This window comes from Varroa destructor, unplaced genomic scaffold (assembly GCF_002443255.2).
Source record: "Varroa destructor unplaced genomic scaffold, Vdes_3.0 BEIS01000005.1, whole genome shotgun sequence".
NCBI classification, from domain to species: Eukaryota; Metazoa; Arthropoda; class Arachnida; order Mesostigmata; family Varroidae; genus Varroa; species Varroa destructor.
Window position 1 is genome coordinate 25,038,382 of NW_019211458.1, and position 27,896 is coordinate 25,066,277.

At 40.5% G+C, this 27,896-nt stretch overlaps 1 protein-coding gene and 1 long non-coding RNA gene across 3 annotated transcripts in view; both read right to left on the reverse strand.

The window, feature by feature from the left end:
• The window catches only part of LOC111250997 (uncharacterized), a 21,388-nt gene extending 2,000 nt beyond the window's left edge, over positions 1 to 19,388 (reverse strand). Inside the window, exons 1-2 of one of the 2 annotated variants that reach the window (XM_086989711.1) lie at positions 19,271 to 19,388; positions 18,941 to 19,050 (exon numbers count right to left, since the gene is read on the reverse strand). Coding sequence is in view for 1 of the 2 variants with exons in the window: in XM_022807110.2 (XP_022662845.1) it covers positions 1,596 to 1,607 (12 nt within the window). In the remaining variant the exon portion in view is untranslated. Of the gene's footprint in view, positions 1 to 1,595; positions 1,891 to 18,940; positions 19,051 to 19,270 lie in introns of those variants that run through there. The other variant, XM_022807110.2, reaches the window with a different exon arrangement.
• Positions 19,389 to 20,021: 633 nt separating this feature from the next.
• Positions 20,022 to 26,240, reverse strand: LOC147755463 (uncharacterized). The gene is made up of 3 exons (XR_015328045.1): positions 21,210 to 26,240; positions 20,711 to 20,816; positions 20,022 to 20,504 (listed from the first exon to the last, which is right to left on the reverse strand). It is a non-coding gene; the product is annotated as an uncharacterized LOC147755463 (long non-coding RNA).
• Positions 26,241 to 27,896: the final 1,656 nt, after the last annotated feature.

Below are 27,896 nucleotides of genomic sequence, written 5' to 3' on the forward strand. Positions count from 1 at the left end.
CGTATACTTCTTTCAGAGCACATAACACAGGCAAATTGTCAAAGGATGTGCAATATTTTACTATAGCTGTCTGTTGTTTAATGGGCCTAAATGTTTAAATAGCTTAACTAACTGCTTACCGTTAACAGGCCAAATCTGGTAAATAATTGCATCAACTCTAAAGCTAACTAAAATTCTGAGCCGAGGGTCATCAAACAAGGTAGCGCTTAGAGACAACATTATCGTTTAGTGTCAAAAATCTCAAATCTTCCTGTTCTCGAATATGAAAACTCTGGTAGATTACATCGGACATTAGTGATCACCGTGAGTCAGGAGACTCTCAGTAAAACAATGGTTTTTTGCTTGTGCAATTATTTTGAAAACGGAGATTAGGATATGGATAGGGTGACCACACCCATAAACTTCAAACAAAGAACTAAGTTGTTTAGTCCTTTGAGCGAAACAGTGTGGACAATGCTGTCGGCATAATGAAGAATTCCTCGAAATATATGTATGACGATGTAAGGACACCATAAGAAATAAGAATTAAATTCTTTACAAGGTAGGTCCAAGACAGTTGGAAACACCTTCAGTGTATTTTAGAAACAATTGCACAACTATTACTAGCAAAAACCGGAGCACAACATTATCGTATACGACGCATGAGTGCTCCGCCCATCAGAGAAGAATCAGGCGGGAAAATGGACCTGAAGAGATCGGAAGGCGACTTCGGTAACGGTTCCGAGTATATTCCGGCGTAAGCTGACGCTCGCGCTCGCAATAGATATCACGGCATCTTACCAGATACTGCCGGAATAGGAAACAGTCAATACTGCCAGATATTTTAAGTTCCGGCAGGGCGACAGCAACAATTGGAAACGTTACTCGGAAATTGAAAACGTTACACTGTGTCTACCTAATGAGAACGTAGAAGCTCATCGCCGTACTTCAATCAAGATCGACGTTGCAGCAAAACGATCGAGTGACAGTTCTAAGATCCGTATTCTCACAACTTAAATACTCGTACTTTTGATATCGTAAAAAAGTAAGAGGTGGCCTAACGAATACTTCTATCGACGTTCTTAAACAAGTCATCGATAAGGAGATTTGGTATGGTAGTAACGATCATGTGTATACAGCTGTTGAAAAGCTCTGGGTGTAATGCTCAAACAACAAACCTGGACTCTAGCATAAATGGTGTAACCCCTATTCAAGTTTTTCCATTCGCTAAATAGCTTTGGACAATTTAGACTAATGTTTTTTTTTACTAGCGACAGTCGTATTTTGCCTAGACAGCTCTGCAATACAGTTTCAGACTATGTTCCAGGGTGTTTATCATAGCAAATATTATATTTTTATACAAGTACGTCTAACGAAATGAACTGGTTTTGCTAAGAGTAATAGCCATGATGTTCGGCAAGTTTGATAACTTATTATTATGGAGCTAGACATCCCTGTTCACTGCAAGAGAATGAAAATAGAACTTGTACATGATCCCGTCTGCCTGTGCTTATACCAGGACGTTCGAAATGTGTTATGTGATAGGACAGACAAGTCATGCACGCTTAAACATTTTCGGCCAGGAGAAACCAATTCTAGGGTTGGTTTTTACTCACCGCGTACTTCATATTGTTAATCTTTGGTTGTTCAATCCTTCTCCGATGTATTGTTAAGCATTGCCGACACTGCTCGTTATATATATATGTATAGCGTAGCCTATCTGCGTGCAAAAGTTTGACTGCTCTCACTCTTCCCCTCTGAAAGTCGAACCCTTGTATCTTTCCCAACACAACAATAGCAGAAAAAAAAGCACAGTTAAGAGTAAAACAAAGCTTCTACCAGAGACCTGAATTACCGTTACAGGCACCCAACACCTGCCACATTTCACAGATTCTTCTACAGATGAAGATTAGATTTTAGCGTTTACGTTCGTTCGCTGTTGGTGACGGCCTTGCCGTTTGTGTCGTCGCCGATGGTAACGTATTTTCTGAACTGTTTTTCTGTCTTTCTCTTTACTTAACCGCTATTTCATTTCGTGTTGCTCGTTTTTTGCTGACCAACGATTTTCTCGTCACGTTGTGTGGCTCGTGGCCAAATAATGCCAATATCTGATTCTGACATTATAATTTTGCTTTTTTTTTTTAGGATTTGTTATGTTGGCCAGCTAAAATGGCTGTCCTACTCAACGCAAATGCAATCAACTATTATCATTTGTGGGACGGACGCGATTCACCCTCACGCTACATCCTGTGCTGCTAATGGGCTCAAATGGGTGGGGTTTTTGGTGGGCGACAACTTTACGGGGGTAACGATCTATATGTGAAACGAAAACAACCCGACCTGAAATCGGATGCAGCTACGCGAACTAGTAGCGTGATTAGTCATTCCGTTATCTACCGCGTAGTTAGCCATTCGTATAAAGCGTTACCGTAAACAAATGTAAATTGCAGAAAATGATATGCGAATGTGCGGAGAACAATATGTAAGGTCTGCGATTGCTTAAGTTTTTTAACTTTAGGAAATTTTGTCTGGCGAAAAATCGCTAAAAATGGGAGGTTACCCTTAGCAAGCCAAAACATTGTCGTTCGTCATAGGTCGTTCGTTTAAATAGTTAATTGGTTGGACCAGTTTCAGTTATTTCTGAGCCCGATCGTTCTCCTTCATCATTATTTAACTAATGCTAAGTTTTAATGTTTTGTAGTATCAAAAATGTAATCCATTCTTATAGCTGTTTATTTTTCTTTTCGTTAAATAGTTGCCGGGATGTATTACACGTGTGCTTATTTGCTGGCTGGTTTTATTTATATCGGACCCACATCTCGTAATTTTCATCATCAAAATACTTATTTGAGCCGCGCAGCAACCCAGTATGACAATGAATACCGGCTTAGAATGGAAATCTGACATTCAGAATACGCTGTCCGTTCCAGAAAAAAAACATATAATAACTTACATTTTTATCTTTTTTTCGTATTCAAATACAATGACATACCGCGGTTCCCAAAGGCTTGTTGTTGATATAAGGAAGTTTGCGGTTGCTTTAATTTCAGACCATACCTTTGGTTCGACACCTGTTTCTAAGTTGTACTTTATATGTAGGGGCACATCAGACGTAGTTAAATGGACCTAAGTTAAAAAGTGCTTCCTAGCTAGTTCATGGATCAGAGGGAAAATGGAGCGTCTGACGTTTTGTAACCAGAACGTGGCAGAAACCAAAATACAGGTAACCTAAAAACCTTCCTCTATCGATCAGCGCTATGCAACGGAGACATTTGTTGAGAGAAAGCATTGCGAATACCTTTTGACATTTTGTACAGACCGAAGCTAAATGGATTTAAATGCGATAAAGAAGGTCTTTACCAACGGTCAGCGTTCCTCAAATAAGTGACAGATAACAAATGATAAAAAAAAATAGAGACGTCTTAGTGGAGCAACGGGTGTAAATTTCGTAGAGTATTTAAAGAAATAATATATATTTAGACGCAATTCGAGAAAGCGGTAATAAAGAAGTCAGAGATGATAGACAGGCGGAAAAAAAAAGAACGAGCACGAGCGACCATAAATTTTCTTAAACAAGTGCCACTGGTAAATCATCACCGTTTACTCGTGTAGGATAATTTGAAAAATACAAATTACTACTATTCACTAAGTAATCCCTGCGAGCTTTAGTTTTAAGTAGTATTTAAATCAGTTTTCAATTAAGACCCAACGATGCGAGGCCCAGGGCCTAGTAAGTAACAATAATACAGCATCAAATAGTGACTGCACCATTGCGATACAATTTGGTCAGCATAACTTATTAGCTTTTACGTTTTTTTTTTTTTTTTTTTTATTATTATAGCAGTGACGGACCGTACGTCCATTTAACACGTTGACAAAATTTTCGTGTGTACTATATGTATGTATGTATCTGCTGGTATTCAGCGAAGCCATGTAAGGCATGTCGATGCAAAATATCTATCCCCTATACTCGTACTTTCATCCGGCATGGTCTAACACTATAGTCGAATTGACGAAATACAAACCCTTTATCAAAGTGTAATGTGAATCAGAGCGTGACCTCCATATCGTTTAACGATCAGTGGACAGAAATGGATATCGAATCACGAAGAGTGATATTTAGCTCACGTATAATCTATACGTGAAGATAATTTATGAAACAGAAACAAATAAGAAAAACACGTGTGCCGCCAGCCTCATCGGCTTTTTAAGGGCCGTCTTCAAAAGTACACAGTTTTATTCATGAACGAGTCTTCTTAGCTACGAAGTATTATGTGCAGTGTATTAATTTGGCTTTTCGCGGTCGCCTTTTAAACGAGTAAAAAAAAAAACCATTAAACAAAAATAAATAAGCAAATTTCGCCATTTGAAATTTAAGTTATCAGCTAAAGAGCAAAATACCCACTATCCGGTTAGATTAAATAAGCTGTCCAAAACATTATGTCACTCCCAATTCGTTGTTTTATCTTTTATATTGACTCAGGGCTTCGCTTTATTATTTATAATATTGAGACCTTTAGTGTTACCTCATTTCGAATTGACACCTATATTGAAAGCAATTTGTTGGTAACTGTTATCAGATCGGCTAACAGCAGTAATTCGGATAGCGTTTCGATTTACACACAAAATAAATATTACTTTAAGGTCTTTCATAAGAACGCGGTTGGCTTATCTTAAAAAAGACTGTTCAACGTCCGGTCAGATTATTCCTTTAAAAAGGACATATCACCACCTATTTCTCCTCACACACATCTTCGACTGGCTTGAACGTATTTAATATTAAAAAAAAATCACGGGTCTGTTATCCGTAATAACGCTATTCACTGGTCTATTGCCTCCTCCAGGTTCATAGGCAATGAGTGCGTGCAGAACACACTTCCTGTATAGACTAAGATTGTTTAGTTTTACATGCAGGTCTACAAGTGTACCTCCTTTTTGATGACTGCTGGACACCTGTTTGTTTTTTTTGAAACAGTACGTCAAATAGTGCCCTAACGCGGGAGTAACATCTGCAACAATTCAGTGCTAGATTTGTTCATAGTCACAAACAAATTCAGTGCAGATGTTTCTATATGGCTTGAACCCTAAAAACGGCAAGTTAGATTAGTTGTATTAAGTTCTGTTACTTTTGGTATTTTTAAACGAGAAAAAATCGCTGTATTTTCTGGCCATCTTAAACATGGCTTTAGTAAATTTTAGGGGTTTTTGCTTTCACGCTTGTTATCGCCTACATGCAAAGCTTGTTAACCCTACCTTAACTAAGCCTAAGAATGAAGTTCATTATTTTATTAAAGTCCGTTTTTTGTCTTCTGCTGTCGAAAATAATACCGTACGTAATTTGCTCTAAGGAACGATGAAAAATTTCTGTAATATATCTATGCTCTCAAGTGGTCCACTTGGTTTCACGGGCAGTCTGATATTTGCATGGAAACTACATCTACGCTGTACTGCCGTTGACTTCTTATCCTTTTGCTATGTTGAAATGAAGTTTAACTTAACATAACTTCATTTTAATATAGCAAAAGAATAAGCAGTCAACGGTAGCATAGCGAAGGCCCAACGATAATAGGGCAGAAAATAATTGACTCAAGGGGACGCGGCAGCTTACAGGATGATTTTACCACTATAATTAAATATCTGAATCAAAGTAGCGGATGCAATGAAGCTGTATGATGGAATAACTAAGAGAAACCAATGTAATAATAGAGTAACGTAATTGAATGAGTTGAACGCTGCAGCAGGTTCACCGAAATTAACTTGTCAAAAAAACTGTATCGAGACGGCTACATTGAGATTATAAGAATAACCGCGCAGAGAAGCAGAATCATACACGAAGTGCGAAGATTTTGGGTTTAGAACTTAAGTTCAGGCCAAGCAGGGTAGTAATAGGTTGTATGTTTGGAGCGGATCATGTACGAAAAATGTATAAATAAGTGATTAAAACTTTATACATAGGCGCATTTCGCACATGTGTGATAGCGTTTGTTATTACATGCATCTATATATATATATATATATATATATATATATATATATATATATATATAAAGCATATCGGTAGTTTTGAAAACGGTTCAAACAACTGGAGTATTCTTTGTTAATTTGCCTGGCCAAAAAAAAGGTAACTTAGCCTTCAGCAGTACTAAAGCGAAAGGAGCATACTTTTTTGCTGCTTGAAGCTAAAATTCAGCCTGGTGTGTACCACGCAGGGTCGCACGATGACAAACACATACACACATTCAAAACTTGTGGGATTCCTCTTGCTCGGACACGTCACAGAGGGTGCCTGCTATTAAAACTAAACGTTACAACGATGAGAAGCCGTCGCCTACACAATTACCGAGAACATAGGAATTAGTTAGAATACTAAGCCAAAACACGATCTGTGACAACAACAAGATCCCAAAAAGAGACGAAAGTGACCCATTGATTGAATATACGCACGGGTATGAATACAAACAAATGCGTGAGTGTTTAGGACTGAAACGTGTCAGTTCAGAGGCTCATGCTCGCAGTGGGCAAGTAGAGCATCAAATCGGTTGTCTCTTTCACTAATACGATGATACTGGGTATATCTTATACATAGGTTCTCTAGGACTTATATCATTTAAACTTTGAAAGCTGATACAAAGGTAAATATGTCTGGAGTGACTTTAGCAGTACATAATGTGCTTATTTTGATGATTTTTTCGAGGGAACCCTTCGTTTCACCTCCGTTGATATTTTAGTTTAACACGTATATTCACACACGTCCTTTATATAATTTTTAGTGAAATATTCCTAGATAAAATATTATCAATAAAAAATAACTTTGCATCAAATGACTGACGAAGATTATCGGGGCACCGCGCGCTACACACTGTTGAAAAGTGGCATGCTGCATAAAATGCCGCGATGGAAGGCATATTGAAAAGCCGCCCGTTCCACTATGATGAGCCCATATATGACTCTCTGTATCGCATAGGAAATCCCCACATTTTTTTCGATTTATGTAATCTGTGAATAAATTGTATGCAGAACCCTGAAGTGCGATTTTTGTCATACAATATGACGGATCGAGTCGGTTGGCTTAGGTGAATTGATTATGCTTTTTATAATGTAATAACGTCATTGAAATTATTTCGCTCAGAATTGATTCCGAATAGGACGCACGGACTTACGTGGTTGGGTCGACGTGCCCAGTTATTCACACTTTAATTAGCTCGAGCGTTCGCATTATAGATACAATTGTTTTTTCAATGAAAAGGTTTTTGGCCAGTTTTTCGACAAGTGATGATACATCAATTTTCACTCAACTGCAATAGTTTCTTTTAGAATATACGCGCTACTACTGCAACCCGGGAGAGGAAAAACTGAGAGCTTATTTAAAATTTCATCCCGGCTTCGACAAATGAAAAGATCTTCAAAAGCGTTTCGAGGCCTACTAAACATTCTATGGTCGAGCCTTGCGAGACCAGGTGAATTATCAGACTCAATAAGACGTCAGGTGAATATAATGGGTGCATCAAAGGTTCATATTGTAACGAATGTGCAATGGTATTTTAGGTCATTGTGATGGGTGCTCGAGGGCTGTCTGACTGAAACTAAGGGGGCTTCTTGTTAGGAGAAACCCGGGTTATTTCTTACACAGTGCAGTTGCCGCTTTTTTCCAGCTTTTTAGAGTCGATTCATCCCGTAATGCGTTCGTCAGATTCAGGAGACTTGTAGTAAACAATGCCTTTGCGAATTTACAAAACGCACAATTGACGTTTTTGATATTGATCTAAGGTTCATTATTTTCGTTACTCGGCAGTGTTGTTGAAGCTGACTGCTATCTGCGATAAGTCAATTAAAAAAAACTCAATGGAACTCGCCATGCAGCAAATGCCGACAAACTCGCATCTTTTTCTCTTCGGCCACGCAACGAGAACCCCGTTTATTTGTACCATAATCCCATAATAAATTATTTTTTAGCGAGAAATCAAATCTCGAACTGTAACGGTAGCCCTAATTGAATGATTTTCTTCAATAATTAGCATCGTAACATAAATTGCTTATTAAGGAAATCCAAACTAACAAGCTAAATGAATTTTAGTATGACTTCATTTACTTCAGTCATTACCCAACACTCGTGTTCCCAACTGAAATGGTGCTTGCAATAGACAACAAAATTTGAAGAGGCGGAAACAGGCAGTGCTTTTCTGATCCATGGGCAAAACGTGATTGACCATATAGCCATTGGAATAATGCCAGTTTATATGTTTGATCGCGTCGAGTCTGATCATTCGGTATTGATCTCCAGAAAAATAAGCGTAGATAAAAAGGAGTCAGCTTTAGAAATCCAAATGAATCATTTACACTTACATTTACGGCATGGTAAGGCTACCTGGTGACATTTTGCTGCCTGCCAGAAAAGGTGGTTACCTTGATTTTTTTAAATTAACAGGCTCTGGTATCTGATTAACATACGGTCCAAGTATCAAAGAGCACATGCAAACCATTGCTGCCCCATAGTTGCGTACTTAAAAATTAGTTAATAATAGACTAATGGCTAAAAGAAAACCTTCCATGCATCATTTTCATTTTAATCAGGCTCGCAGAAACCTCGCTTTCAGGACTGACGCTCTAGCATATGCCTATGTATCGTAAAAGCCATGTCGTAGTATTGAAAAGTCACTTGACAGATGTAGATATCTGATATTGTCTGGAAGAATGGCGCTATATAAGTTAAATTTTGTGTAACGTTACCGTTGAAAACAACCGATGTTACGAGACAGAAAAAAAACTATACTATTTGTGTATTAATCAGTATTAGTATACTACGCTCACTTCAACTCATTCGTTTCTGAAAAAACTACTAATTAAAAGTACCTGTGATGTTGGCCCCCCATATCGCCACAAGCTGAGGTTACATGGGTTAGAGACGCTGCTATATGGATCATTAATGATTCCATGCGAAGAAGGCAGTCATTCAACAAAGCCTAAGAGGAAACGCTTTTCTTTTCCAATAGGGCTGTGACTATGGCTTGAGTGGACGATGTCTTTATAATCGTTTACTGTCTAGTTAGAAAATCCCAGGATTCGTCTATATTGCAGGTGTGTATTACAGTGCAGGTATTTTGCTGCGCGGTGTGAATTCGGGTTATATGAGGCTGAGCTAACTCATCCACGAGTCGCGTTTCCCTTACCGAGAGAGGAAAGGGAACTGTTATAATGTGCGTAATTTCTGGAATTCATGTTTATTAAATGTAACCGTCACTCATCTTACAGCTTGAACTCAAGACGTAAATTATTTACTAGTCATCTTAAAAATATTCCTTTATCAATAGATTACTGAAGCATCTTGACAAATTTTCAAACCCTTAAAATTTAAACTCTATAGAAAATCTTCCGGTTTGCCTCCTAAAAATCTTCTTCGAATTTTTCCGAAGAAGATGCGTAGGAACTACCAATTTCGTAGACCGTCGACTCTGAACATAAAAAGAAGTTTACAGTCTCGTTTGGGATTTGTTCTGCATAAATAGCAGCCGACCTTTGCCTAACTTCCGGAAAGGACGCACTGCTTTTCGTCATCACGAGTTTGCGGTTTTGTTCAAAAAAGAAGTGGCTTTTCTCTGGCATCAAAAATAGCGAACGCCTACTATGTGTCAAACAGCCCTCCAAAGCCCTCCATCCGAATTTAAATGCTTCATCCTATACCTATGATATGATTTTACGGTCAACACTTTCGTTTTGCCTATGTAAAAATATCCAAATAAAAACATATGTATATAAAAAAAAACAATTGTAAGAGATACCTTCTTGTAATATATGAGATTGCTAAATAACTGCCTAATAACTCGTTCGCACCTCAGTAGCTGAAAGACAAGAAACGATAAGATTTACTAGTTTTGATCTTCGCTATTCGAAATAAAGGCAGAACTGCTAATCGTCGCTTATTTTCGTAGCCTGTCTTTGTTGGGAATGAGGCTACGCAGATAGACGTAAGTTCCGTGTCAAACTTAGATTTACATATGTATAGATAGTACTTGACCTAAGTTTTATCTTGGTTTAGTATTAGTAGTCGTTCAGAAGCCGTACGGTCATCCCACAATGCATGGCTGCGTATCTAGTCGGATAATTTTTAGTGTCTCATTATTGGCTTTGGAACCCAATGACAAGTCAGGTGCCACGTGTTCTTCATACAATTCTTGAAACATATATCCTTCATAGAGACAAGGCTTTACTAAAGGTATTGGACCTCTGCTTTATATACTTTAATCTATGCTTTAATAATAAAGTGCTTGACACAAAGAATTGTCGCTTTCGCCTTGAAGAAAAGATACCAATAGTGAATAGAAATTTGTTAACGGCCGACTAAACAAAATTTTGACATATCATAATTTATAAAAAATGACAACCGCAGGAAGAGCAAAGCATTGCGAGTGTCGTTTGAGTACTGGGAGTTCTAAGCAAAGATTTTCGTAATTTAAAATAATATTACCAAGCTAAATATACGCCATTTTGATCATTGTTATTTCGCTGAGCACATGGTAACCCCATCACCTTAGAACTACAGCTTCTAGTTGAAAAACTGTAACAAATATTTTTTTCCTACATTGAAGTTAACACCATTGAGACCGAAACAGGTGGCAGTCTGATGGTGCCAGGTCCGGGTTATAAGGCAAGTGCATCAAAATTCCCCGTATAAGTTTTCTTAACTTTTGCCAGCTAGCTAAGCATAGGCTCACCTTCTTTCTTGTCAGCGTGGGCTTTGGCACAGATTGTAAAGCACATTTTTTATCTGTACATAACTTACATGTGCGATTTACCTTTCCTTACCCTTGATCAATCTCTTCAGAACCGTTGTCTCGTTTTTTTACGTTTTCATAAAGTTTTGCAGATAGACTCACGATCAAAAAAATATTTTGCGTCAATTCGAGTCGCACCCAAAGATCGAGCTTTCTTTGTAGCCAGTTTTTGGTAGATGCTTTTTGGCGATATGGTGACTATCGACGTATCGGTCTCATTCAACTTTGTCTGTAATGGCTGGATCACTACGAGCAGTATCTTTCATGGTTTACAGAAGGAAAGTGACAGGACCATCTTTGGGCCTTTCTTTTCGCTGACAGATCTCGAGCAGAACTTTCTTTGGCCCTAGGCAGCATCTCCGTCGTTATCGTAATAAAATAGTGAATCTTTGCGGACATTTTTCAATTTGATTAATAGCATTCCAAAATTTAAACGCATTTTCTACAACTTTCACGTGACGCTAACGACGACCCGATGCGATTTATATTATTTGAGGTGTGTGACCTTCAAGCTATCTAATTAGAACTCTACACCATAATACATTAACCAGTTGAAGGCATTATTGATGGTTATCGTCGGGTTTTCGTTGCTTTGGGATTGACACAACCTCGAAACATGATGCTAATGTGTAGCAAGGTTCTGTCTTACGGCACTTGTCTGAACAGCGGATCCTAATCTCTTATATGATTGGCCCTCTCAGCTACTGACCCTGTTTGCCCTTTGTTGGAAAAAAAGCAGAAGCTTGACACAGTGTTTCTGACTCTTTATTGTTAGTAACAGATTACCAGCGGGCATTTGCTCGTTGGGGGGCATAGAGTCAGTTTGCTATAAGGCACATGAATTGAACCCGACAATTGTGTCCCGAACACAGTTGTGTTAAATGGTAGTGCACTGTCTCGCCGGCACCCAATTTGCTGTCGTCTGCTCTCGTGCAGTGCTGTATGTACGTCTAATAGCAATAGCAATAGCAAAAGATACGGCAAAAGGGGCTAGGCGACAGAAGGCATAGCTTTGAGTCGACTTTCACAAACCCTGAGAAGGTACCATATATGCATTCAACCCTACGTTGATCGGTATGGCTACGATCCCTCATATATATTTTGAATTCGAATACTATTGCATAGTCCGCGTGGTTTTACCACAAAAACTTGGCGAATGAGTGGCTCTTCGGTACCATCTGAGGCAGCAATATCGATATGGCTAAGTGAAACTGTTATTTTTACCAACTCTGCTTATCTGCTCTCTCTAGCCTTTTCTCGTAATACACCTCTTGGGACGCTAGCATAGGGGTAGGCAGTCTAAGTTCGCTGTCAAACGATTCTGGGCGCTTTCAAGCCCACTCTAATAATCGCCAGTAAAGAAGCGATACAAACCGACAAAAAATCGAAAGCACCCGCGCCGATAATGTCCACCGACCGTTAGTTCGAAACCCAAACAACTTACTGGCAAGTAAACTTAACGATCGGACCACTGCTTCTCTACGCGATGTACAATCTGGTAGGACGCAGTTGAAAACTCCCAGACCGGAAGACAGCGAAATTACTAGACAAAATTTCGCTTGCTCTGAGTCAACAGAGAGTCAAAGCTATACAATTCCTCCTCATAGCCAAGATTTATACCCTCACGCTGTCAATACAAGCTACTGCTGCCGTAGCCGTTGCTGGATGGGTTGGGCTAGGTTCGGACCTTTAGGTTAGGATAGGTGTGGAGAAATGTACTGCCGCTGCGGCTGTCGCCACCATCCATTGTGGTCCCACCAAACCACCTGGGATGTGCCCTCGGTGCCGTAGGGTTGGTTCACATAGGCCAAGGAACAGCCGAGGTTGGCGACCTCTCCCTCAAAGATGGCGTCTACTGGCCCGCTGTCTGGCCATCAGCGCTATTCATGTCGGTCTGTATTGGCTTGTTTTATGCTGCTCTATGCGATGCTCCGACTGACTGCCCGATCGTATGCTGTGAAGTGCGCGCGATGCTGTGGCTTCTCCCAAATTGCTGCTAAAAGTGTGGCCCTGTTACGGAGAGCCTACAGGCGCGCTCTTTCCCTCCTCTTTTCTACGAGAGTCGTTCTGTCCGTCTGTATGTCTGATATTCTCTGCCTGCTGCGACTTGCAAAGCTGCTGTGGTCAAATAGCGTTCTGCTGCACGTATGTCTGTGTATACACCTGATTGGTTTACTCGTAGGTTCGGCGATTATCGTCTCTTTGCTGGTTGTGGTACGCTTGTTCCTGTGCGAGCGACGCCGCGACAAGCCTGTCCGACCGAGGAGCTGCTAGAGCGGCAGCGGAGCGCACTGCCAGTGGCAGTCGCGCTGGTGCGGAGAGAGGAGTCCACCGCCGCTCCTGCTGTTGCAGGAGCATTGGGGAACAGCAGCAGTGAGGCCGATACACACAATGCCAGCAGCGGTACAAACTGGCCACCCTGCGGCTTCTTCGTCGAGTCCCGAGCTACCGCCAGAGTCGGCTGGCCGACTGGTAGGGAGGCGGCAAGCGCCCGTCTCCTCGCCTCGCTGCTGCTAGCCACAGAACGAAAGAGTATGTCTAGATGTGATTGAGGTTGTGTTGCTAGTTGAGCAGCCGCGGCTGCCGCGTCGCTTCGAGAGCCGAAAGGCCAAAAGAAAAACTTGGCCCTGTTCAACGGGCCAAATAGAGTCGGGTCGTGGAAGCTGAGGAGTGCTCAATGCTGCTGAGTGCGGGTTTTGCGGCTGAAATTACGACTGGCTAAAAAGCCGTCAAAGCGCCTGCAAGACGACGGGGGTAGGTTGTCTCTGTCGGTAGGTCGTGGACTGACAGAAGGACGGCGCGAAACACGAATTCGCGAGGGCCGAAGTGTCGACGTCGACGAGAAGGGTTGTGCAAGTTGCGGGCGTATGAAGCGTGCGACAGCGGCGGAGTTTTCAGTATCGATCTAGCGTAAGTGTGTAAATTAGTGCGTTAGTAGAAGGCCCCCCTCTTGTGCCACCGATCGACTGGTGGGTTCAAGCAGGGCGGGCCTGGTCCAAACGAGACTATTGCATTGGATACATCAGCACTATCGCTACCGCCCACAGCCGGAGGCGACTAAGAGCAGGATTAATCGACTCGCTCTCATCATCCAGCTAAAGTCTTCAGTCACCATAGAAAAAAGGTTTTTCGGCATTATGATGTGAATGTGAAGTGCAATGTGTGGCCAAGGATAGTTATAAGTAGAAAAACAGCAACAACAACAACGACAAAAGCAGGACTGGAGAAACGTTGCCTATTTTTTTCAGTCTTTAGTCCTTTTTTCTCATATAACGCGATATTTCATGTGAAATATCAGTCATCGTAGTAATAATCTCCCAATCAATTAGTCGGTTCACATATTTGGGTAAGTTAAACCGTATCGTGATAGTACATACGCAATAAGGAAGCATGAGTAACTTTGTAGTATGGTTAATTGTAATTGTAATTTGTTCGGTTCAACTCGTGTTATGGATCAAGCCCTAATGTGAGAACGGAACTCCAGTGGTGGTAAACAAGACACTGGGAGGCTAGTTCTGGATCTAAGGTGCTGCATTAAAGCCTTGAATGGCGATAAAATGAAGAACGTACAAAGCTGCTGAACGGCGAAAGGGGGTCTTCGAGGTCAGCGGACCTCGAGCCAGGTCAAGCCGAATTTAAGAGTACACCGTATTTAAGTGAGTTCGAATCCGCTCACTGTGAGTTATGGTCCGCCCGTATATACGTAAGCCCCCTTTGTCCAGTACAAGTAGGCCTGCTGCCGTCGCTAAGAGCCTGAGCGTGTCGACGTTTTTGACGTGTCGATGTGTTTTTGTTAGTTTGGACCAGAACGTTTCGAATGGGACACCTTTAACTTAGCTGTTTACCAGCTCTATACGATTCTGTATATCATCATGCAACAAAAGTAAATTATAACAATGAGTTGACACAAAAGACACCAGAAATCAGAAAAAGGGGTTATAGGGGTTCCGGCCTGATTACTCGGCTTCTATGGTTTGTTTTGTCGTATCACATCTAGTACCTATGCCGTTTTGTCCGGAGACGGCGAAGAGCGGAGCGGCGACGCAATGCTACTTGTAGTACAGCAGTTGGTGTGGGCGTATCTAGTTGTGGGTAACATCATCAATGTTTAGGCGTGTGTCCGTTGCCGTCCAGAGGGGGAGACCGTCCCTCTCGGAGACACAGTGGCGTTGTATGGATGCGTTTTTCACAGTATTCGCATATCGATATATGCTAAGTGATGGAATAGCTCGTAAGAAAATTACATTCATGTCAACTGAAAGCAAACGCTGCGCCCACAGCGGATGTAGCACAACTAATCACACGGTGGGCTTATCTTGACTCAGAAAAGAATTCTAGTAACTAAATAAAGTCTTTTGAATTTAACGTTTAATGGTCAAGCCGTTAGACATTGCTTCAGATGCCTGGCCCCTGCATAAAGTGAAATACGTTCACGTTGGTTTCAAACGTAGATGCATTTAAGAGGTGTTTGGTACGCATCCGACTGTTTGTGGCTGTATGCAATAGAAAGGTGGCATAAGGTACGCTGCTGTTAAAGTCAAACGCTTCCATTATCCGGACCAGTGCCACCTTGAAACACCGAGGCTTTCCTCCGTCGAAGTCGCTGGAAGCTGGCCGCAGCCGAGGTTTAGACTGCGGTACCAATGAAAAATAGGATCTGTTCTAAATCTTTTTGCGTTCCGTGTTCCGTACACTTACACTGGAGAGCTCCGTTCTCTTTGTTAGGAACTAGAACAAATGCAACAGACTGCAATAAAAGAAACACTCTCCAGGGAGGAGATCTTACACTGTAACAAATCAAAGTTCACGCGGAGCACGTACTATATACACGTCTCATGGCTGAAAAACGACAAACGATAAACATAGGCCGATACTTTTCATATGGAGTTCTCCTCGGTCGTATATGACTATGTGATAGTGGATATCACGAGAAGGGCTGCATGTGTATGCACACACACACACGAATTTTATACTTTCACGTGTATCGGTGATAATCATTGGCTGGGAATACAAATCTTTGTATCTTTACTTCTCTCTGAAGCGCGACGTTTTCGCCATTTTGAGGTCACGCGACCGATAGACGAAGCAGAGATCGTGAACAGAGAGAGAAAGCGAGAAATTATTAATTTAGTTCGATGTAGTCAACGAACGGCTACAAGGAATGAACGGACGCTGAACGCGAGCGTCCAGCGATGTGCACAGGCTTCAAGGGACAACCTGAAGGCCACGTGTGTCAGTCACTAGGTTTGCAATCGGCAGTAATAATTCGGCAAGACCAATTCAACCCCTTGTCAGGTTTAGCTGCTAGATCAATGAGTGGGAGATACAACGCTGATCCGTACTAGCATTGTGTTGATCTGTAGATTACGGACTGATTATGGCACCTTGTGGCGAGCAACGTAAGGCTACAAAGAGATAGCCAGAGACACGCCAATATAATCATCATAATCACAAGCAAAAAAAGTCGTGTCGCACTGGCTGGATAACTGCTGTTATGTCTGGAACCGGATGTACTCCATCTACTAAGAGCGATATCAGTACTTTCTCATAATCTAAAGCCAACAGGAACTTAGGTAACATGTTCGAAACGGGTTTGTTCCTTTACTATATACTTGGTAGAAGTGCTTCGGCAGCGTCTGTTTTACACATTTATTTAATCAGTTGTTTTTCGGGGTGTTCAGCCAGTCTGAAACGAATGTATGGCACTATTTAATTATAAATGAGTTCTGGTTAACCGATCGCAATTTTATGTTGCAAATAGTTCTTTGATTAGGTTCTTTTTGACTATTTGATAAAAAAAAATAACTTGGTCGAATGCTACTGGTGTTCTACTGCAAACTTCTGCCTAGCTGTATATTAAACGAAGCTTATTTCAAAGACAAGGTTGGACAAGCCTGACACGAGGACCAAATTGTCAGCCTTCTTTCCTTCTTACTGATTGTAGAAAACTTCCTCTTTTATTTATAGATTTCACCAAGGCAGTTTTTTTTTTATTGAGTCTGTCTCTAGTTGATAGTCTAATAAATTAGTACTGTCTAGTTAAACTTCTATGAACAACATTAACAACTTCTTGTTCCTGTGCCTTAGGTAATTATAAGGGCGCGTGTAGCAAAAGTGTATTGGTGACATCGATTCTTACAATTTATATATATTTATATTTAGTTTAATATATATTTAGTTTGCGTGCGATAACGTTATAGGTCGTGGAGTGTTTAACGCCAGCGAGCTATATAAATTGCTTTTGCTTAGATACAACAAAACAACGGCAGAGAGTGTTTAAAATGATTCGGATCAATCATAGACTACTTATTCTGCCTAACACTGTTTCGAATATTAGCTCCTTGCCGGCTTGCCATTGCCTTCATTTTAATAGCCACATATCGTTCATAATAATAACATAGTACTATTACAATATACATTAAGGCAAGTATTAATAGCTATTTAAATGGTATCGGCCGTTCTTTGCTCATCGCTGTATGAGTTGGTTTGAAAATAGCCCGCGTAGTATGGTTTATAAATCACCGAAGCTAGCGACACCTTTGTTTCGAATTGCTGAGCCACTGCTTTGGTAGGAAAAACCAAGCTACAGCTTATTTCTCTATTATGATAGATTTGGTATGATGTAGGCAAAGGTTAGAATGAGAGGGGTAAGTCGGTCTATTTATTTTCATTTGCTTTATCTAATTTTTCCTTTCAAGTCAATAAAAAACCTCCTAGGTGGCTGGAAACGTCCTTAAATTAAAGGAAATCAAAAGTTAAGTATAATTAACCAACTTGAAAACTGTATACCTTCACATTCTGTAGGTGCTCTATAAATCGTCTATAAAATCTACTATTAGAAAAATACAAAGAGTATGGAAATTCTAAATTAAATTTAAAAAAAAAACATTATTCGCAGAAGACACAGACAATTTCATCGTTAATAAAGCTATTAAAAATGGATTCTTAATTATCCAACTCTAATAGCGCCCAATATGCGTCTTAAACAAAGCGGAACACGATGAAATAAATATTCATAACCACAAGTGAAGGTGCTCAGTTAGATCGTACAGGATAGGTAATAATTTTTTTTTCAACGAACACCTTTTAAACGGAAATGCTGAACGCACACTCTGAATAATATATTATATAAAAGCCCAGCCAGATCGCCTTTCAACAAGAGGTAATATAAAAAAACATCTACATACCGCGTAAAGTCCACGTTTATTAAATTATAGACCGTCGATAAATTTCTAGATTGGTCATTGCAACTACCCTAAGGGTGTTTTATTTCTGAATTTACGAGTACTTACCTATTTGCCCCTTTAGAAAAATCGGCTACCCCTTTAGAAAAATCGTCGTTCACTGATTATTGGAAATGGCGCTACGTTTGCCGATAAAATGGACTTAAAATTTTATCCTCGAACATTAAAAGTGATGATTACAGTAACGGGCACTGATAAGATAAACGATTGTATCACCTCTTGATTCCGCGTGTCGTAGAATGTATCTATGCTATGGGCATTACCACAGATCAACCGGTATTCGAGTATTCTCCTCTTGAGCCATTGGCAACCTATCCAATGCTCTTGAACTATTATTATGCAAGCCTTAAGGTCAAGGTCTTAAGATAATTATTTGCTATTTAAATGGGACCAAATTAAGTTAATTAAGTTTACATTACTTGTCGACGACAAACCAGGCGTGGCGAATGTCGTTTGTATGTACATAGCTAGATTGAGGGGAACTGTGGATATAAATAGCAGTTTGACTGAACAAAATCGTGGGTCTCAACAAGTCGCAATACGAGCTACAAGACTTATCAGATTCATACATATTTCGCAAAAGTGTTTTCAAAGAAAACGCTAGAAATTGTTGAACTGGGGACGAATTACTAAGATTATAATTAACATTTTATACAGATATATAGAATCATAAAAGGAAACCTAATTTCAAATAGCATATTATATTGCTACTTTAGCGCTGAGAGCAAAAGTTCTCACGTGTTTCAATAAGGATATATTAAAAAGAATATTCTTTGGGAGCGGTTGTTCGACTTCTATGGCTGCCGGTTTTACGATCATGTAGCTCGGAGGAACACTGGAAAATTTAGCTGCAACTGGAAACATGAGAAAATTTAATGATAAAAGTGAGCGTAGCATTATAATCACTCAATACTTGTCCTTAAAAGTGTCAACTACTAAGATACATGCCTATGTTACGGTGCATCTGGTGCATCTGGTGCATACGGTGCATCAGGACCGAACTTTACCTTGTAGTGATGTCGAAATGGCCTGTTGGTATTCTCATCCACAGGTTCAACCTGACGAGAAAACAAAAGAAATGCCCACTGTTCTATAGTATTTAACCTCGAAGATCAAGAATATATTGGAATCCACATAATGATGAGCATAGTAAAATGTGATCAGAGCTGATCGTCTAGTTTCTGAAACCCTGCTATTTTGATTAATGTCTATTATAGTTTTAACGTTAAATGTATTGTTGATACTGAATGTATATCTTAACAAATATTCCATTAATACCTGTGGAGAGTAATAAGCGTTGTTCAGCGTCGAACTGCCTGTTCGCGCACTGCTATCATGAGACCGATCAGTTGGCTCTGTCCAATAGGTTTAGGGAAATTTTACTGGTGTTTGACCACTGGTGATGTTGGGTGTACTGACTTAATACACGAGCGCATTTACCTATAGACGTAGCAGAAGCTAATGTAGGGTCTTACCCAATCGGGTAAGGGAAAGAGCAATTGTTGCGATTCCTCTAGATTAGATATTGTTTATGTTGCCACTATTGTCATTGCGTTTTACAGAAGACAGTCTGCTGTTGTTTGTTCTGTTGAAAAGGGGTGTTCATAGAGTTTTCATTAATAGCATAAATTAAAACGGCGTAAACTTGCATCTTCTAATGAAACAACAAAGACGACAGCAGCGGCGATAATATTCGAAGCAACAAAAAAAAGTGTGGTAATAACCTCCCACCAAAGAACGTATCGGAAGCACACTGGCGCGACTGAGACGCCAGCGCGGGCAGCAGTGGCGACAATTTTTGCTCGACGTTTTTGGAGGACGCCGAACAAAGGGTAGTTTCCTCAATTCGTCCTTGTTTAACCATGGTTGCCAGGCCACTAGAAAGGTCTGCCAATCTTTTGTAACGCGCGCGGCCTTTCTGAAAATCAGTGCCTCAAGTTTCTAATAAATACATCCTTAAAGGATCCTTACTCGTCGAAGGGATGCCGAACTTGGACCAATCTGATCATTTTGAAACGCGCCGCTTGTTTATGTCGTACTGCATACGTTGTGTAAGGTATGAGTTTGCAATTTTCGAAGTTGTCTTAGTGAGGCGCTGCCAAAAGCCGCCAAAAAATAGTAAATAATAAGCTATAGATATCTTGTTTAATGGACTTTTTCCCTATGCTATTTGTTTGCATATTTTCACTGTTTGCAGCTCTACTTGTACAGATTTGTGCGGGAGGTTTTGAGTGCCAATTGGGTGGCTCGTTGCTGCCTTTAGACATCGTCAAAGAAGAAACTATCAATTTTTTCGGATTGCCTTAACTCCAACTTTATTTTAGTGAAGCTGGTAGCTTCGTTCACTGCCATAATCCGGCCAAAGTTACAGGGTCCAATGAGTGTCCCCGTGATAGCTTAGTGGGTAACGCATTGGCCTGCTAATCTTAGGAACACATTGTGGCCTGGATGCGAACCAGGGCACAGACGAACAGTTTGTTTCGTGCTGGGAGCCAGCCGTCTGGTAGAATGCCTAACGACGATATCGGACGTAAAAATCGAAAAATAGATGTTCACTGAATGAAATATGTGCATAAGAATATAATTCTAAAAAAAATTACAGTTATTTTTTATGTAACTAACTTTCTGATCTATTTTACATAAGTCGTCTTCGAGTACAACTCTTCCATTGGAAGGTTAGGCGGCGAAACTGAGATAATTATCACTATAGGCACGTACCTGTCAATGCAAGTTGACTCTTCTTCGTTCACTGTTTCGACTACTCAAGGATGCAAGCTATACCAAACCGTTGAGTCCTCGTTTCGGTTTCTCGACCTTTTAGGACCTTTAGAGAGAATTTGTTTTTGCGGGTAATATTCATGTTAAGTTTGAAGGTCTCATATTCATGTACAAAGGTGTAATAGGTTCTAAATGAGGATTGATAGGATATTGCCTAAATTAACTTACCTTGCTCTGGTACCTTGGTCAAGTGCTAACTTATAAACATAGAATACCTTATTGGTACTACGTCTTCGAATTGAATACGTCTTGCAATGAATTTTGCAATCAATGTCTTCAAAAAAATACGCTACGAAATATATAAGCGATCCCTTGAAGGCTCGCGTCCCGACGGTGGATACTACGGTCGTGTTTTCGTAATGGCGCGGTGATGGTGTGTGGCTCTGTTTTTACTGAGTTTAGTAATACATAAAGTGGTACAAGTTCAAAACCAACTTACGTATACGGTCCGTGTCGTTCTGAAAAGACACATCATCCGTCTGGAAGCTGCAATTAATAGCTGCTGGCTGGGTGGTTGCACTAACCATCCTATAGGACGCTGTTAATAAGTTAATACGATATTTAGATAAGGCATTAAGGTAATTTTTATTTTGGTAAGACGGGGCCAATAAAGCGGATGTGGTGAAACCAGTGTGTCCGACAGCTGTAGACTTGCATTGTATGGCGATAAAATGTTCAGTAATAGGAACATTCAGGCCCATTGATTTAATTTCATATTATCATTATTTGTTAATATATTGAAATAATGACCAGCCAAGAATAAGTTACAAGCCAAAACAGAGCTTGCATATAGTATTTACAGGTCAACGCAGGTGAATTTTGTTTTAGTATTGTAGGTGAATGACAAATACAAAATGTGCTATTCGTATGCCGAGTGAATATTACGTAAAAACTTTTTCTTCCCAACTTTAAGATACGTTCTTTTATTTTGAAGTAATTTGTGTATTACTTCAAGTGCAAATCAAAGGACCGTACATTTTCGCGAAATAAATGAAGCTTGCAAGGATGTTTCTGTTTACGCTTACGGTTACCGGTTTTGGGACTTTAAACTTATGACATGTATTATCCGATTTGCCTGGAGCGTTACATAACATTTGCCTAGCGCGTTTGCGTTAGAGAAAATTGCAATAGCCGAACGATTCCGGAGAAAGACATCCGTTAAAAAGCCGTATCATGATTCGATTGTGGCTTTTTCCCCCAGATCAACACAGACTTCACAAACGATGAAAATAAAAAGTATGTATATGCGAGTCAGCCTTGGTGACTCTCCCTAATCAACAAGCACAACAAGTGTTTAGTCTGTTCTCTCGTAGAAAATTCTCTCTGTCTATCGCCAATGGGATTGAAGCAGTTATTATTTGCAAGGCGATGCATCACTGCTAACTCAGATACTCACCGCAAACGCTTCTCACAGGTGAAAACAAACGACATATCAACATGGTGTAAAAAAAATATTTTCTTTTCGCGAGTAAGAAGGATTTGTTGGGGCTTTGTCCTGCAGTTGATGGCGTTCTTTCTTACGATTAAGGGCTTCTTCTTTAAGATATACTGAGATTGTTAGTATAAAACTGATTAGCGCAGTTTTCAGGATACAATTTTTCAGATTACAGTTACCATGGTTGCTAATCTTTCCCATCGCTTCTGTATTGACCTTGGGGTATGCGCTTAACACTTATTGCTAAATACACGGCCTTATCGAACCAAACATCGCTTGCATTAAAAACATGATATTGTGCTCATCTCTTTGTCCTTCTAACTGGTATATGGGAATCGTAATAAATCGCGCGACATTCCCCGAGCTTCCTTTCTGTATTAGAGTCCTCCAGCTCGATATTCAGGTCCAAGGAAAAGTTCTCACACATACGGTGTGAAGTCGTTCTGCCGTAGAAACCCCTTGTCGGGCAGCTTGTAGCGTCACAGTCCGAGCTTCATTCAGTGTCGACTTTAACATGGTTTATTACGCTAACCTCAAACGCTCGATGACTAGCAAAACTTGGTTGTCGGAGTATATTGACGCACGTGCAATGCAATTCCTTCGTTGCCGGTTGTGCTACGTATCTCCGAGTCGGGAGATACGTAAACCCCCGGATAGCGCGGGGTAGACAAAGACTCCACCTCCGCCCACGCGCAGACGTCCGCTGTATGGTGTTTTTATGGCCATCATGCTTTCCGCTGAAACCTCCAGCATCGAGCTCGTAGTCCAATAAAAGGTAGAGCAGTAGGAACACTTTTTTTTATAGAACCATTTCTAGCGATTTTGCCTGTAAGCGTCCACTAGCCCTCCGCTTAAGGCGTCCCCGTACAGACAGTTTTACTATAAGCTATCATTACCACGTCGATCCACTGCCGTGTGGCCCATTTCGTCGTCGGAGCTTCGAGTATCTCCAGGTTGTTTCGTGCTGGATGTCGTCTCGGCGACTGAGGGGAAGAATGGGGTATTGCCTGTGATGATCCTCAGGATCGCTTGTGGACTCACGCGTGACTCACGCCTCACAGCCTTGAAGGCATGCAAAAGGTTCTCAGTGCCCACATAATGTGCCGTTTCTCTTAGTAACTGCAAGCCCCCTGCTGTGAATGCAGACAGGAATGAACTGGCGGTAACGTTCCATTCTAATTTAGTTTACAGACCGCTATTACAACTATTCCAATAGTACTGTCTATATTAGAGTAGACGATAGCGTTCTACTACTCGGCGCGATTTGTGATCTAATATGAGTGACTCCGGGAAGTGTATCGGCGTTGTGATGAACTTAATTAAAAAAAAGAAACAGTAAGCGGCCGTAGTGATATTACGAAGCCGCTATTCATTATACATGTGTAACAAATATGCATTGAACATATGGTTCCGTATAATTCAAAATCATCAATAGCTCGTAAAAGTTCAACAATCTTTCATATAAGAACATAAATATTGAATAGCTTTTACGCTTCAGATTTAAAAAAGATATTACCTCCTCTGTGTCTTTTTTTTTTTTAACTGACGGCTATTTGCTAAGGAGCGGGCTTACTTTTTATCAAATATGTAATCATAGCAAGCTTTATAGCTTTACGATCTGTAGACGCCTGATGTGCTATTAGTGTTGGGCCATAAAATAATTTACTCGACCATTTTCAATATTAGGAAATGTTGTATAGGCTACAAGATATTAGTATTCCCGTCATATAAATTCTGCAGCGAACTAACCACATACCCCAGCTATACTGACGGTTACTTGTATATATACATATAGGAAGTTTACATAAAGTCGTAGATTCAACAACCTTGAACTATGGAAAATTTACTTTGTTATAAACTGCCATCTGCCAACTCGCCATTTCCATTTTCTTCTTAGTTTTAATTACGAAGAATCTTCGTCATCTATGTGCGAACAGCGACTTTCAGTGAATTTTTTCTTGCCATAATGCTTATTACAGAGCTATAGTCGATCTTCCCCCTTTAATATTTCAACTAAATTTGCTGTTTATTAATACCACACGCTCCTGTCGAATGGCGCAAACAAGCAGACTTTTCTGTGAATGTTTGCATGTATCTCTTTTGTAGCGTCTGTTTTATACACACTACTCCGTAGCATGGACTCCTGCATATACATACATACATAATTCAGGTAATAGGAATTGAAGGTGCGACGAATATAACACGATGTTATTGTAACACTGTCAGTACACACGAAAATCAATTATAACAACCTAATAGTTTGCAGAGTCAGATGATGTCTCACCGCTTATTGTTATGTTGAAACGTCTCTGTAAAGGTGTAAAGTCTAGGGACCTACTGTAACAGCGAGATTGTTTTCCTGTAGCTATTCGCTGGTTACCGATGCTTTAGTCGTTGTGCTGCTAGAGTAACCGACTTGGCAGGTAGACCAGCCGCCGTCACAAGTACAAAGAGGTAAATGGCTCTAGGGAACGATGCTTTAGTTAGCGCATCGAACGGCTGCTAGCTACGAGACTAGGCAGTCCCATCATTCGTTTGTTCGTCGGGGGTTTAATGCCACACCCGAATGCCACCGCCGGCTGCAACATAGCCCGCCGTGCACGTCTGCAGCAGGAACGCATCATCATGAGTTTCCTTCGCTACTAACTCTCTGCATCGGTACACTTCGTCCTCCGTCGTTGTTTGCCTTTTAGGGGAAAATTTGGGGGACGAAAGGGGGGCGACGGCCGGAGGCAACGTTCTGGCCGAGTTACGACCGACGGCCGTAACCGCCAAAGCGCCTCATTTCGGCGCAGCCCTCCCTTAGTCCTTTCTTGGTCACGATAAAATGGAGTGTAGTCTACCGGATAGATGGGCCGGCAGCGGCCTCAAGGACGTGCAACGTCACGGTTATCGGTTCAGAGAATTTTCGTCACCAAAAAGAAGCATAGAGACAGATAACGGAACAGAGAATGCAAGAGCGAAATGAAAGAAAGCGGGAAAGAAGCCGCAAGAAAGGGACGAAAGCAACCACTCAGGCAAAAGAAGAAATAATAAACGTTACATATGTTGTAAAGGACACAGCGGGAATTTGTTATTGTCTTAGGGCATTATTGTTATTTGCCGTTCTGTGGCTAGCGACATCACTATCTATGTGAGAGCTCCACCTCTCTTTTCTTTCTCTTCTTCTCAAATGAATCCGTATGTAATACTGACATTCTACATATTTATTTGAATTTTACTTAATTTCTTCTATGTTTAGCACACACACACACACTTGTTCACCTCTTCCTAAAGCCGAGGAGAATATACTCATTATCCTTTACCAAAATATAATTAAATAGTTCTCGTATCCTTCTTCAAGTTCACTTATATTCATATAAGTGAGATCAACATTTATGTATGTATAACATTAGAGCAGTGGAAAAGATCACTCAATAAAACCACCGTCACTTGACCACTCGAAAAGCCTGTTGTATATTAGTGTACGTGCACATGAAGATATATATATACATGCAAGCTTCTCTTCACTTAAGATTCCGAACGAAGTAGAGAAAAATAGAGAAAAAAACGCGCCTTCAGACAACCATTATAGTGCATTGGGTCGGGCCGCCGCGAATTTGGAACGCTTTCTTTAGTACAACTGCAGAGTGATTTTGTATATTGGTCTTTGAGTTCTGTGAAACTGTGCGTCCAGCCGTTCCTGTTTAATCTCAGTTATTCTTCATCGATATCCAGGGTTTTAGGAACTGTGTAAGCAGACGACGTGGTACGATTATTTGTTTGTCCGCCCACTCTCAAATGCCTAGGGTGCCTCACAATTTCCGGCTTTAGAATCTTATTGGACGCTACTATAGGAGTTGTAAAATGGGAGCGTTCACCTTTGTAACCACGCGATCTCCATCTGTGAGCCGTACTCTCTCCTTGCGGTACAATAACTTACCGCTGTCAAATAGCTATCAATGCTACTAAAGCGCCTACCCGCTACGATAGATAGAAGAGGCCGCGGATACGCATGTGCGTATGAAAGAAAAAAGATAGGTTACATTGCAATGAAATAAGGACTGCTTGTATACCAGGGTGGTGAATGTACAACGTAAGAGTAAAGAGAGGACTTACTTTATAGTTGAAGGTTCACCTGGTACTGGTTTATTCTAGGTGTGACTTAGCTGGTGCTCTGTTTTTCTGGGAAACCTTGAAAAGTTGTTGTTATTGGCTGGCGACAAGGGTGTCAGCAGTCGGTGATCTTGATCCAATTCTGAGGTTTAGGTGAATAAAACGTTAAACAAGAAAGCCTCATTGTACATAGTGTGCATGATACAGGAAAGATGGGTTCAATTTACTAACGACCTGAAGGGGTAAAAATATTTATTTTCACAAAATTATTAAGGGGTAAAAGGTCGCTTAAACTGTGCATTCAAATATCGGATCTTGCCTTAACAGGTACGCTTGAGACAGGCGCTTTACTGAATCCTGCAAAGCAAGAAGTTACTTTTCCATTTCATACCTCTTTCATTAACCTTTTATACAAATATTAATAAATGACTGGTTAAACATAAAAAGTATACACAAATTATTAAAATATACACAAACATATTAATATGTTATATTATAGGGTGAAACATTCAAACTTAGTTTACCTTTCGCTAGCTGTCTGTCGTAGTGGGAATGCGTTCATCCGCTAATCTTGATACCAAGATAAGGCTTGTATTTTATAAAACCAAACAACAAACTCATCATAACGAAAACGGTGTCTCATTTTTAAATTTGTACGAAGATCATTATTATTCAACTTCTTTGTTCTAAGCGAACTCTCACCAAACCTAACCTTCATTTTTTTCCAGAAATAGATAATCTACGTTTTCCATTTCTCATGTGGCGCAGCAAAGTGTAACTTTTTTAGGTTATATATAATAATAACTTAGGTCTTCGGTACCATTTTAAATAGAATAATATCAATCGCGAATCGAGTCGTCTAAATAAGCTCCAACGGTTTGATTTTTTGAGACTTTTTATAAATTTTAGAACTTCATACCCTGTGAGCCTACGCATTTTTGAAATTTTTGGTCTGCAAAAGCTTAGAATGTAATTTCGTTCATACCTCCTACTATCTCTAAACGCACACTTGATAGGAGTTTTTGTGGAATAAAAAAAATGTTGTGGAACTAGTTCGCTAAGGGTCCAGGTGCCGGATCGAAGCGGTAAATAGTGGTTATATGAAATGGGCATGACCACCATGAACGATACTTCTACAGGATTAGAATAACTTCGTAGAAATGTCGATTTTTTTAAGCATAATTTCGAAAAGAAAGAGTGGTTCGAGTTTAGATGCTATTCTTCGAATCTTACGTCCGGCACCGCCGTTAGGCGCCCTCTCAGACGGCTGACTGCCAGCTCCGTATTAATAAAGCTAGACGTTCCTGTTGTTAGCACTGTATACCAGCGAGGTATTGCTCGAACAAATAGCCGTTGCGCCGGTATTAGTGTGTCGTCGTTTACAATCTATATACTTTAAACGAATGCCTCTATTCTCAGTGACCCTAATGAGCCAAATCCGACTCACAACTTCAGGGCGTATCACATCGTGTATTATTGCCAAACATCTGACATCTTCCCTACCTCCAAGAACAAAATGGCTAGGGTTGGGACACTGTGGCGACGGGAGAGGTCCTCACTGCTAGGTCTCTGTTGGCCTCCGACGACACAAATCCG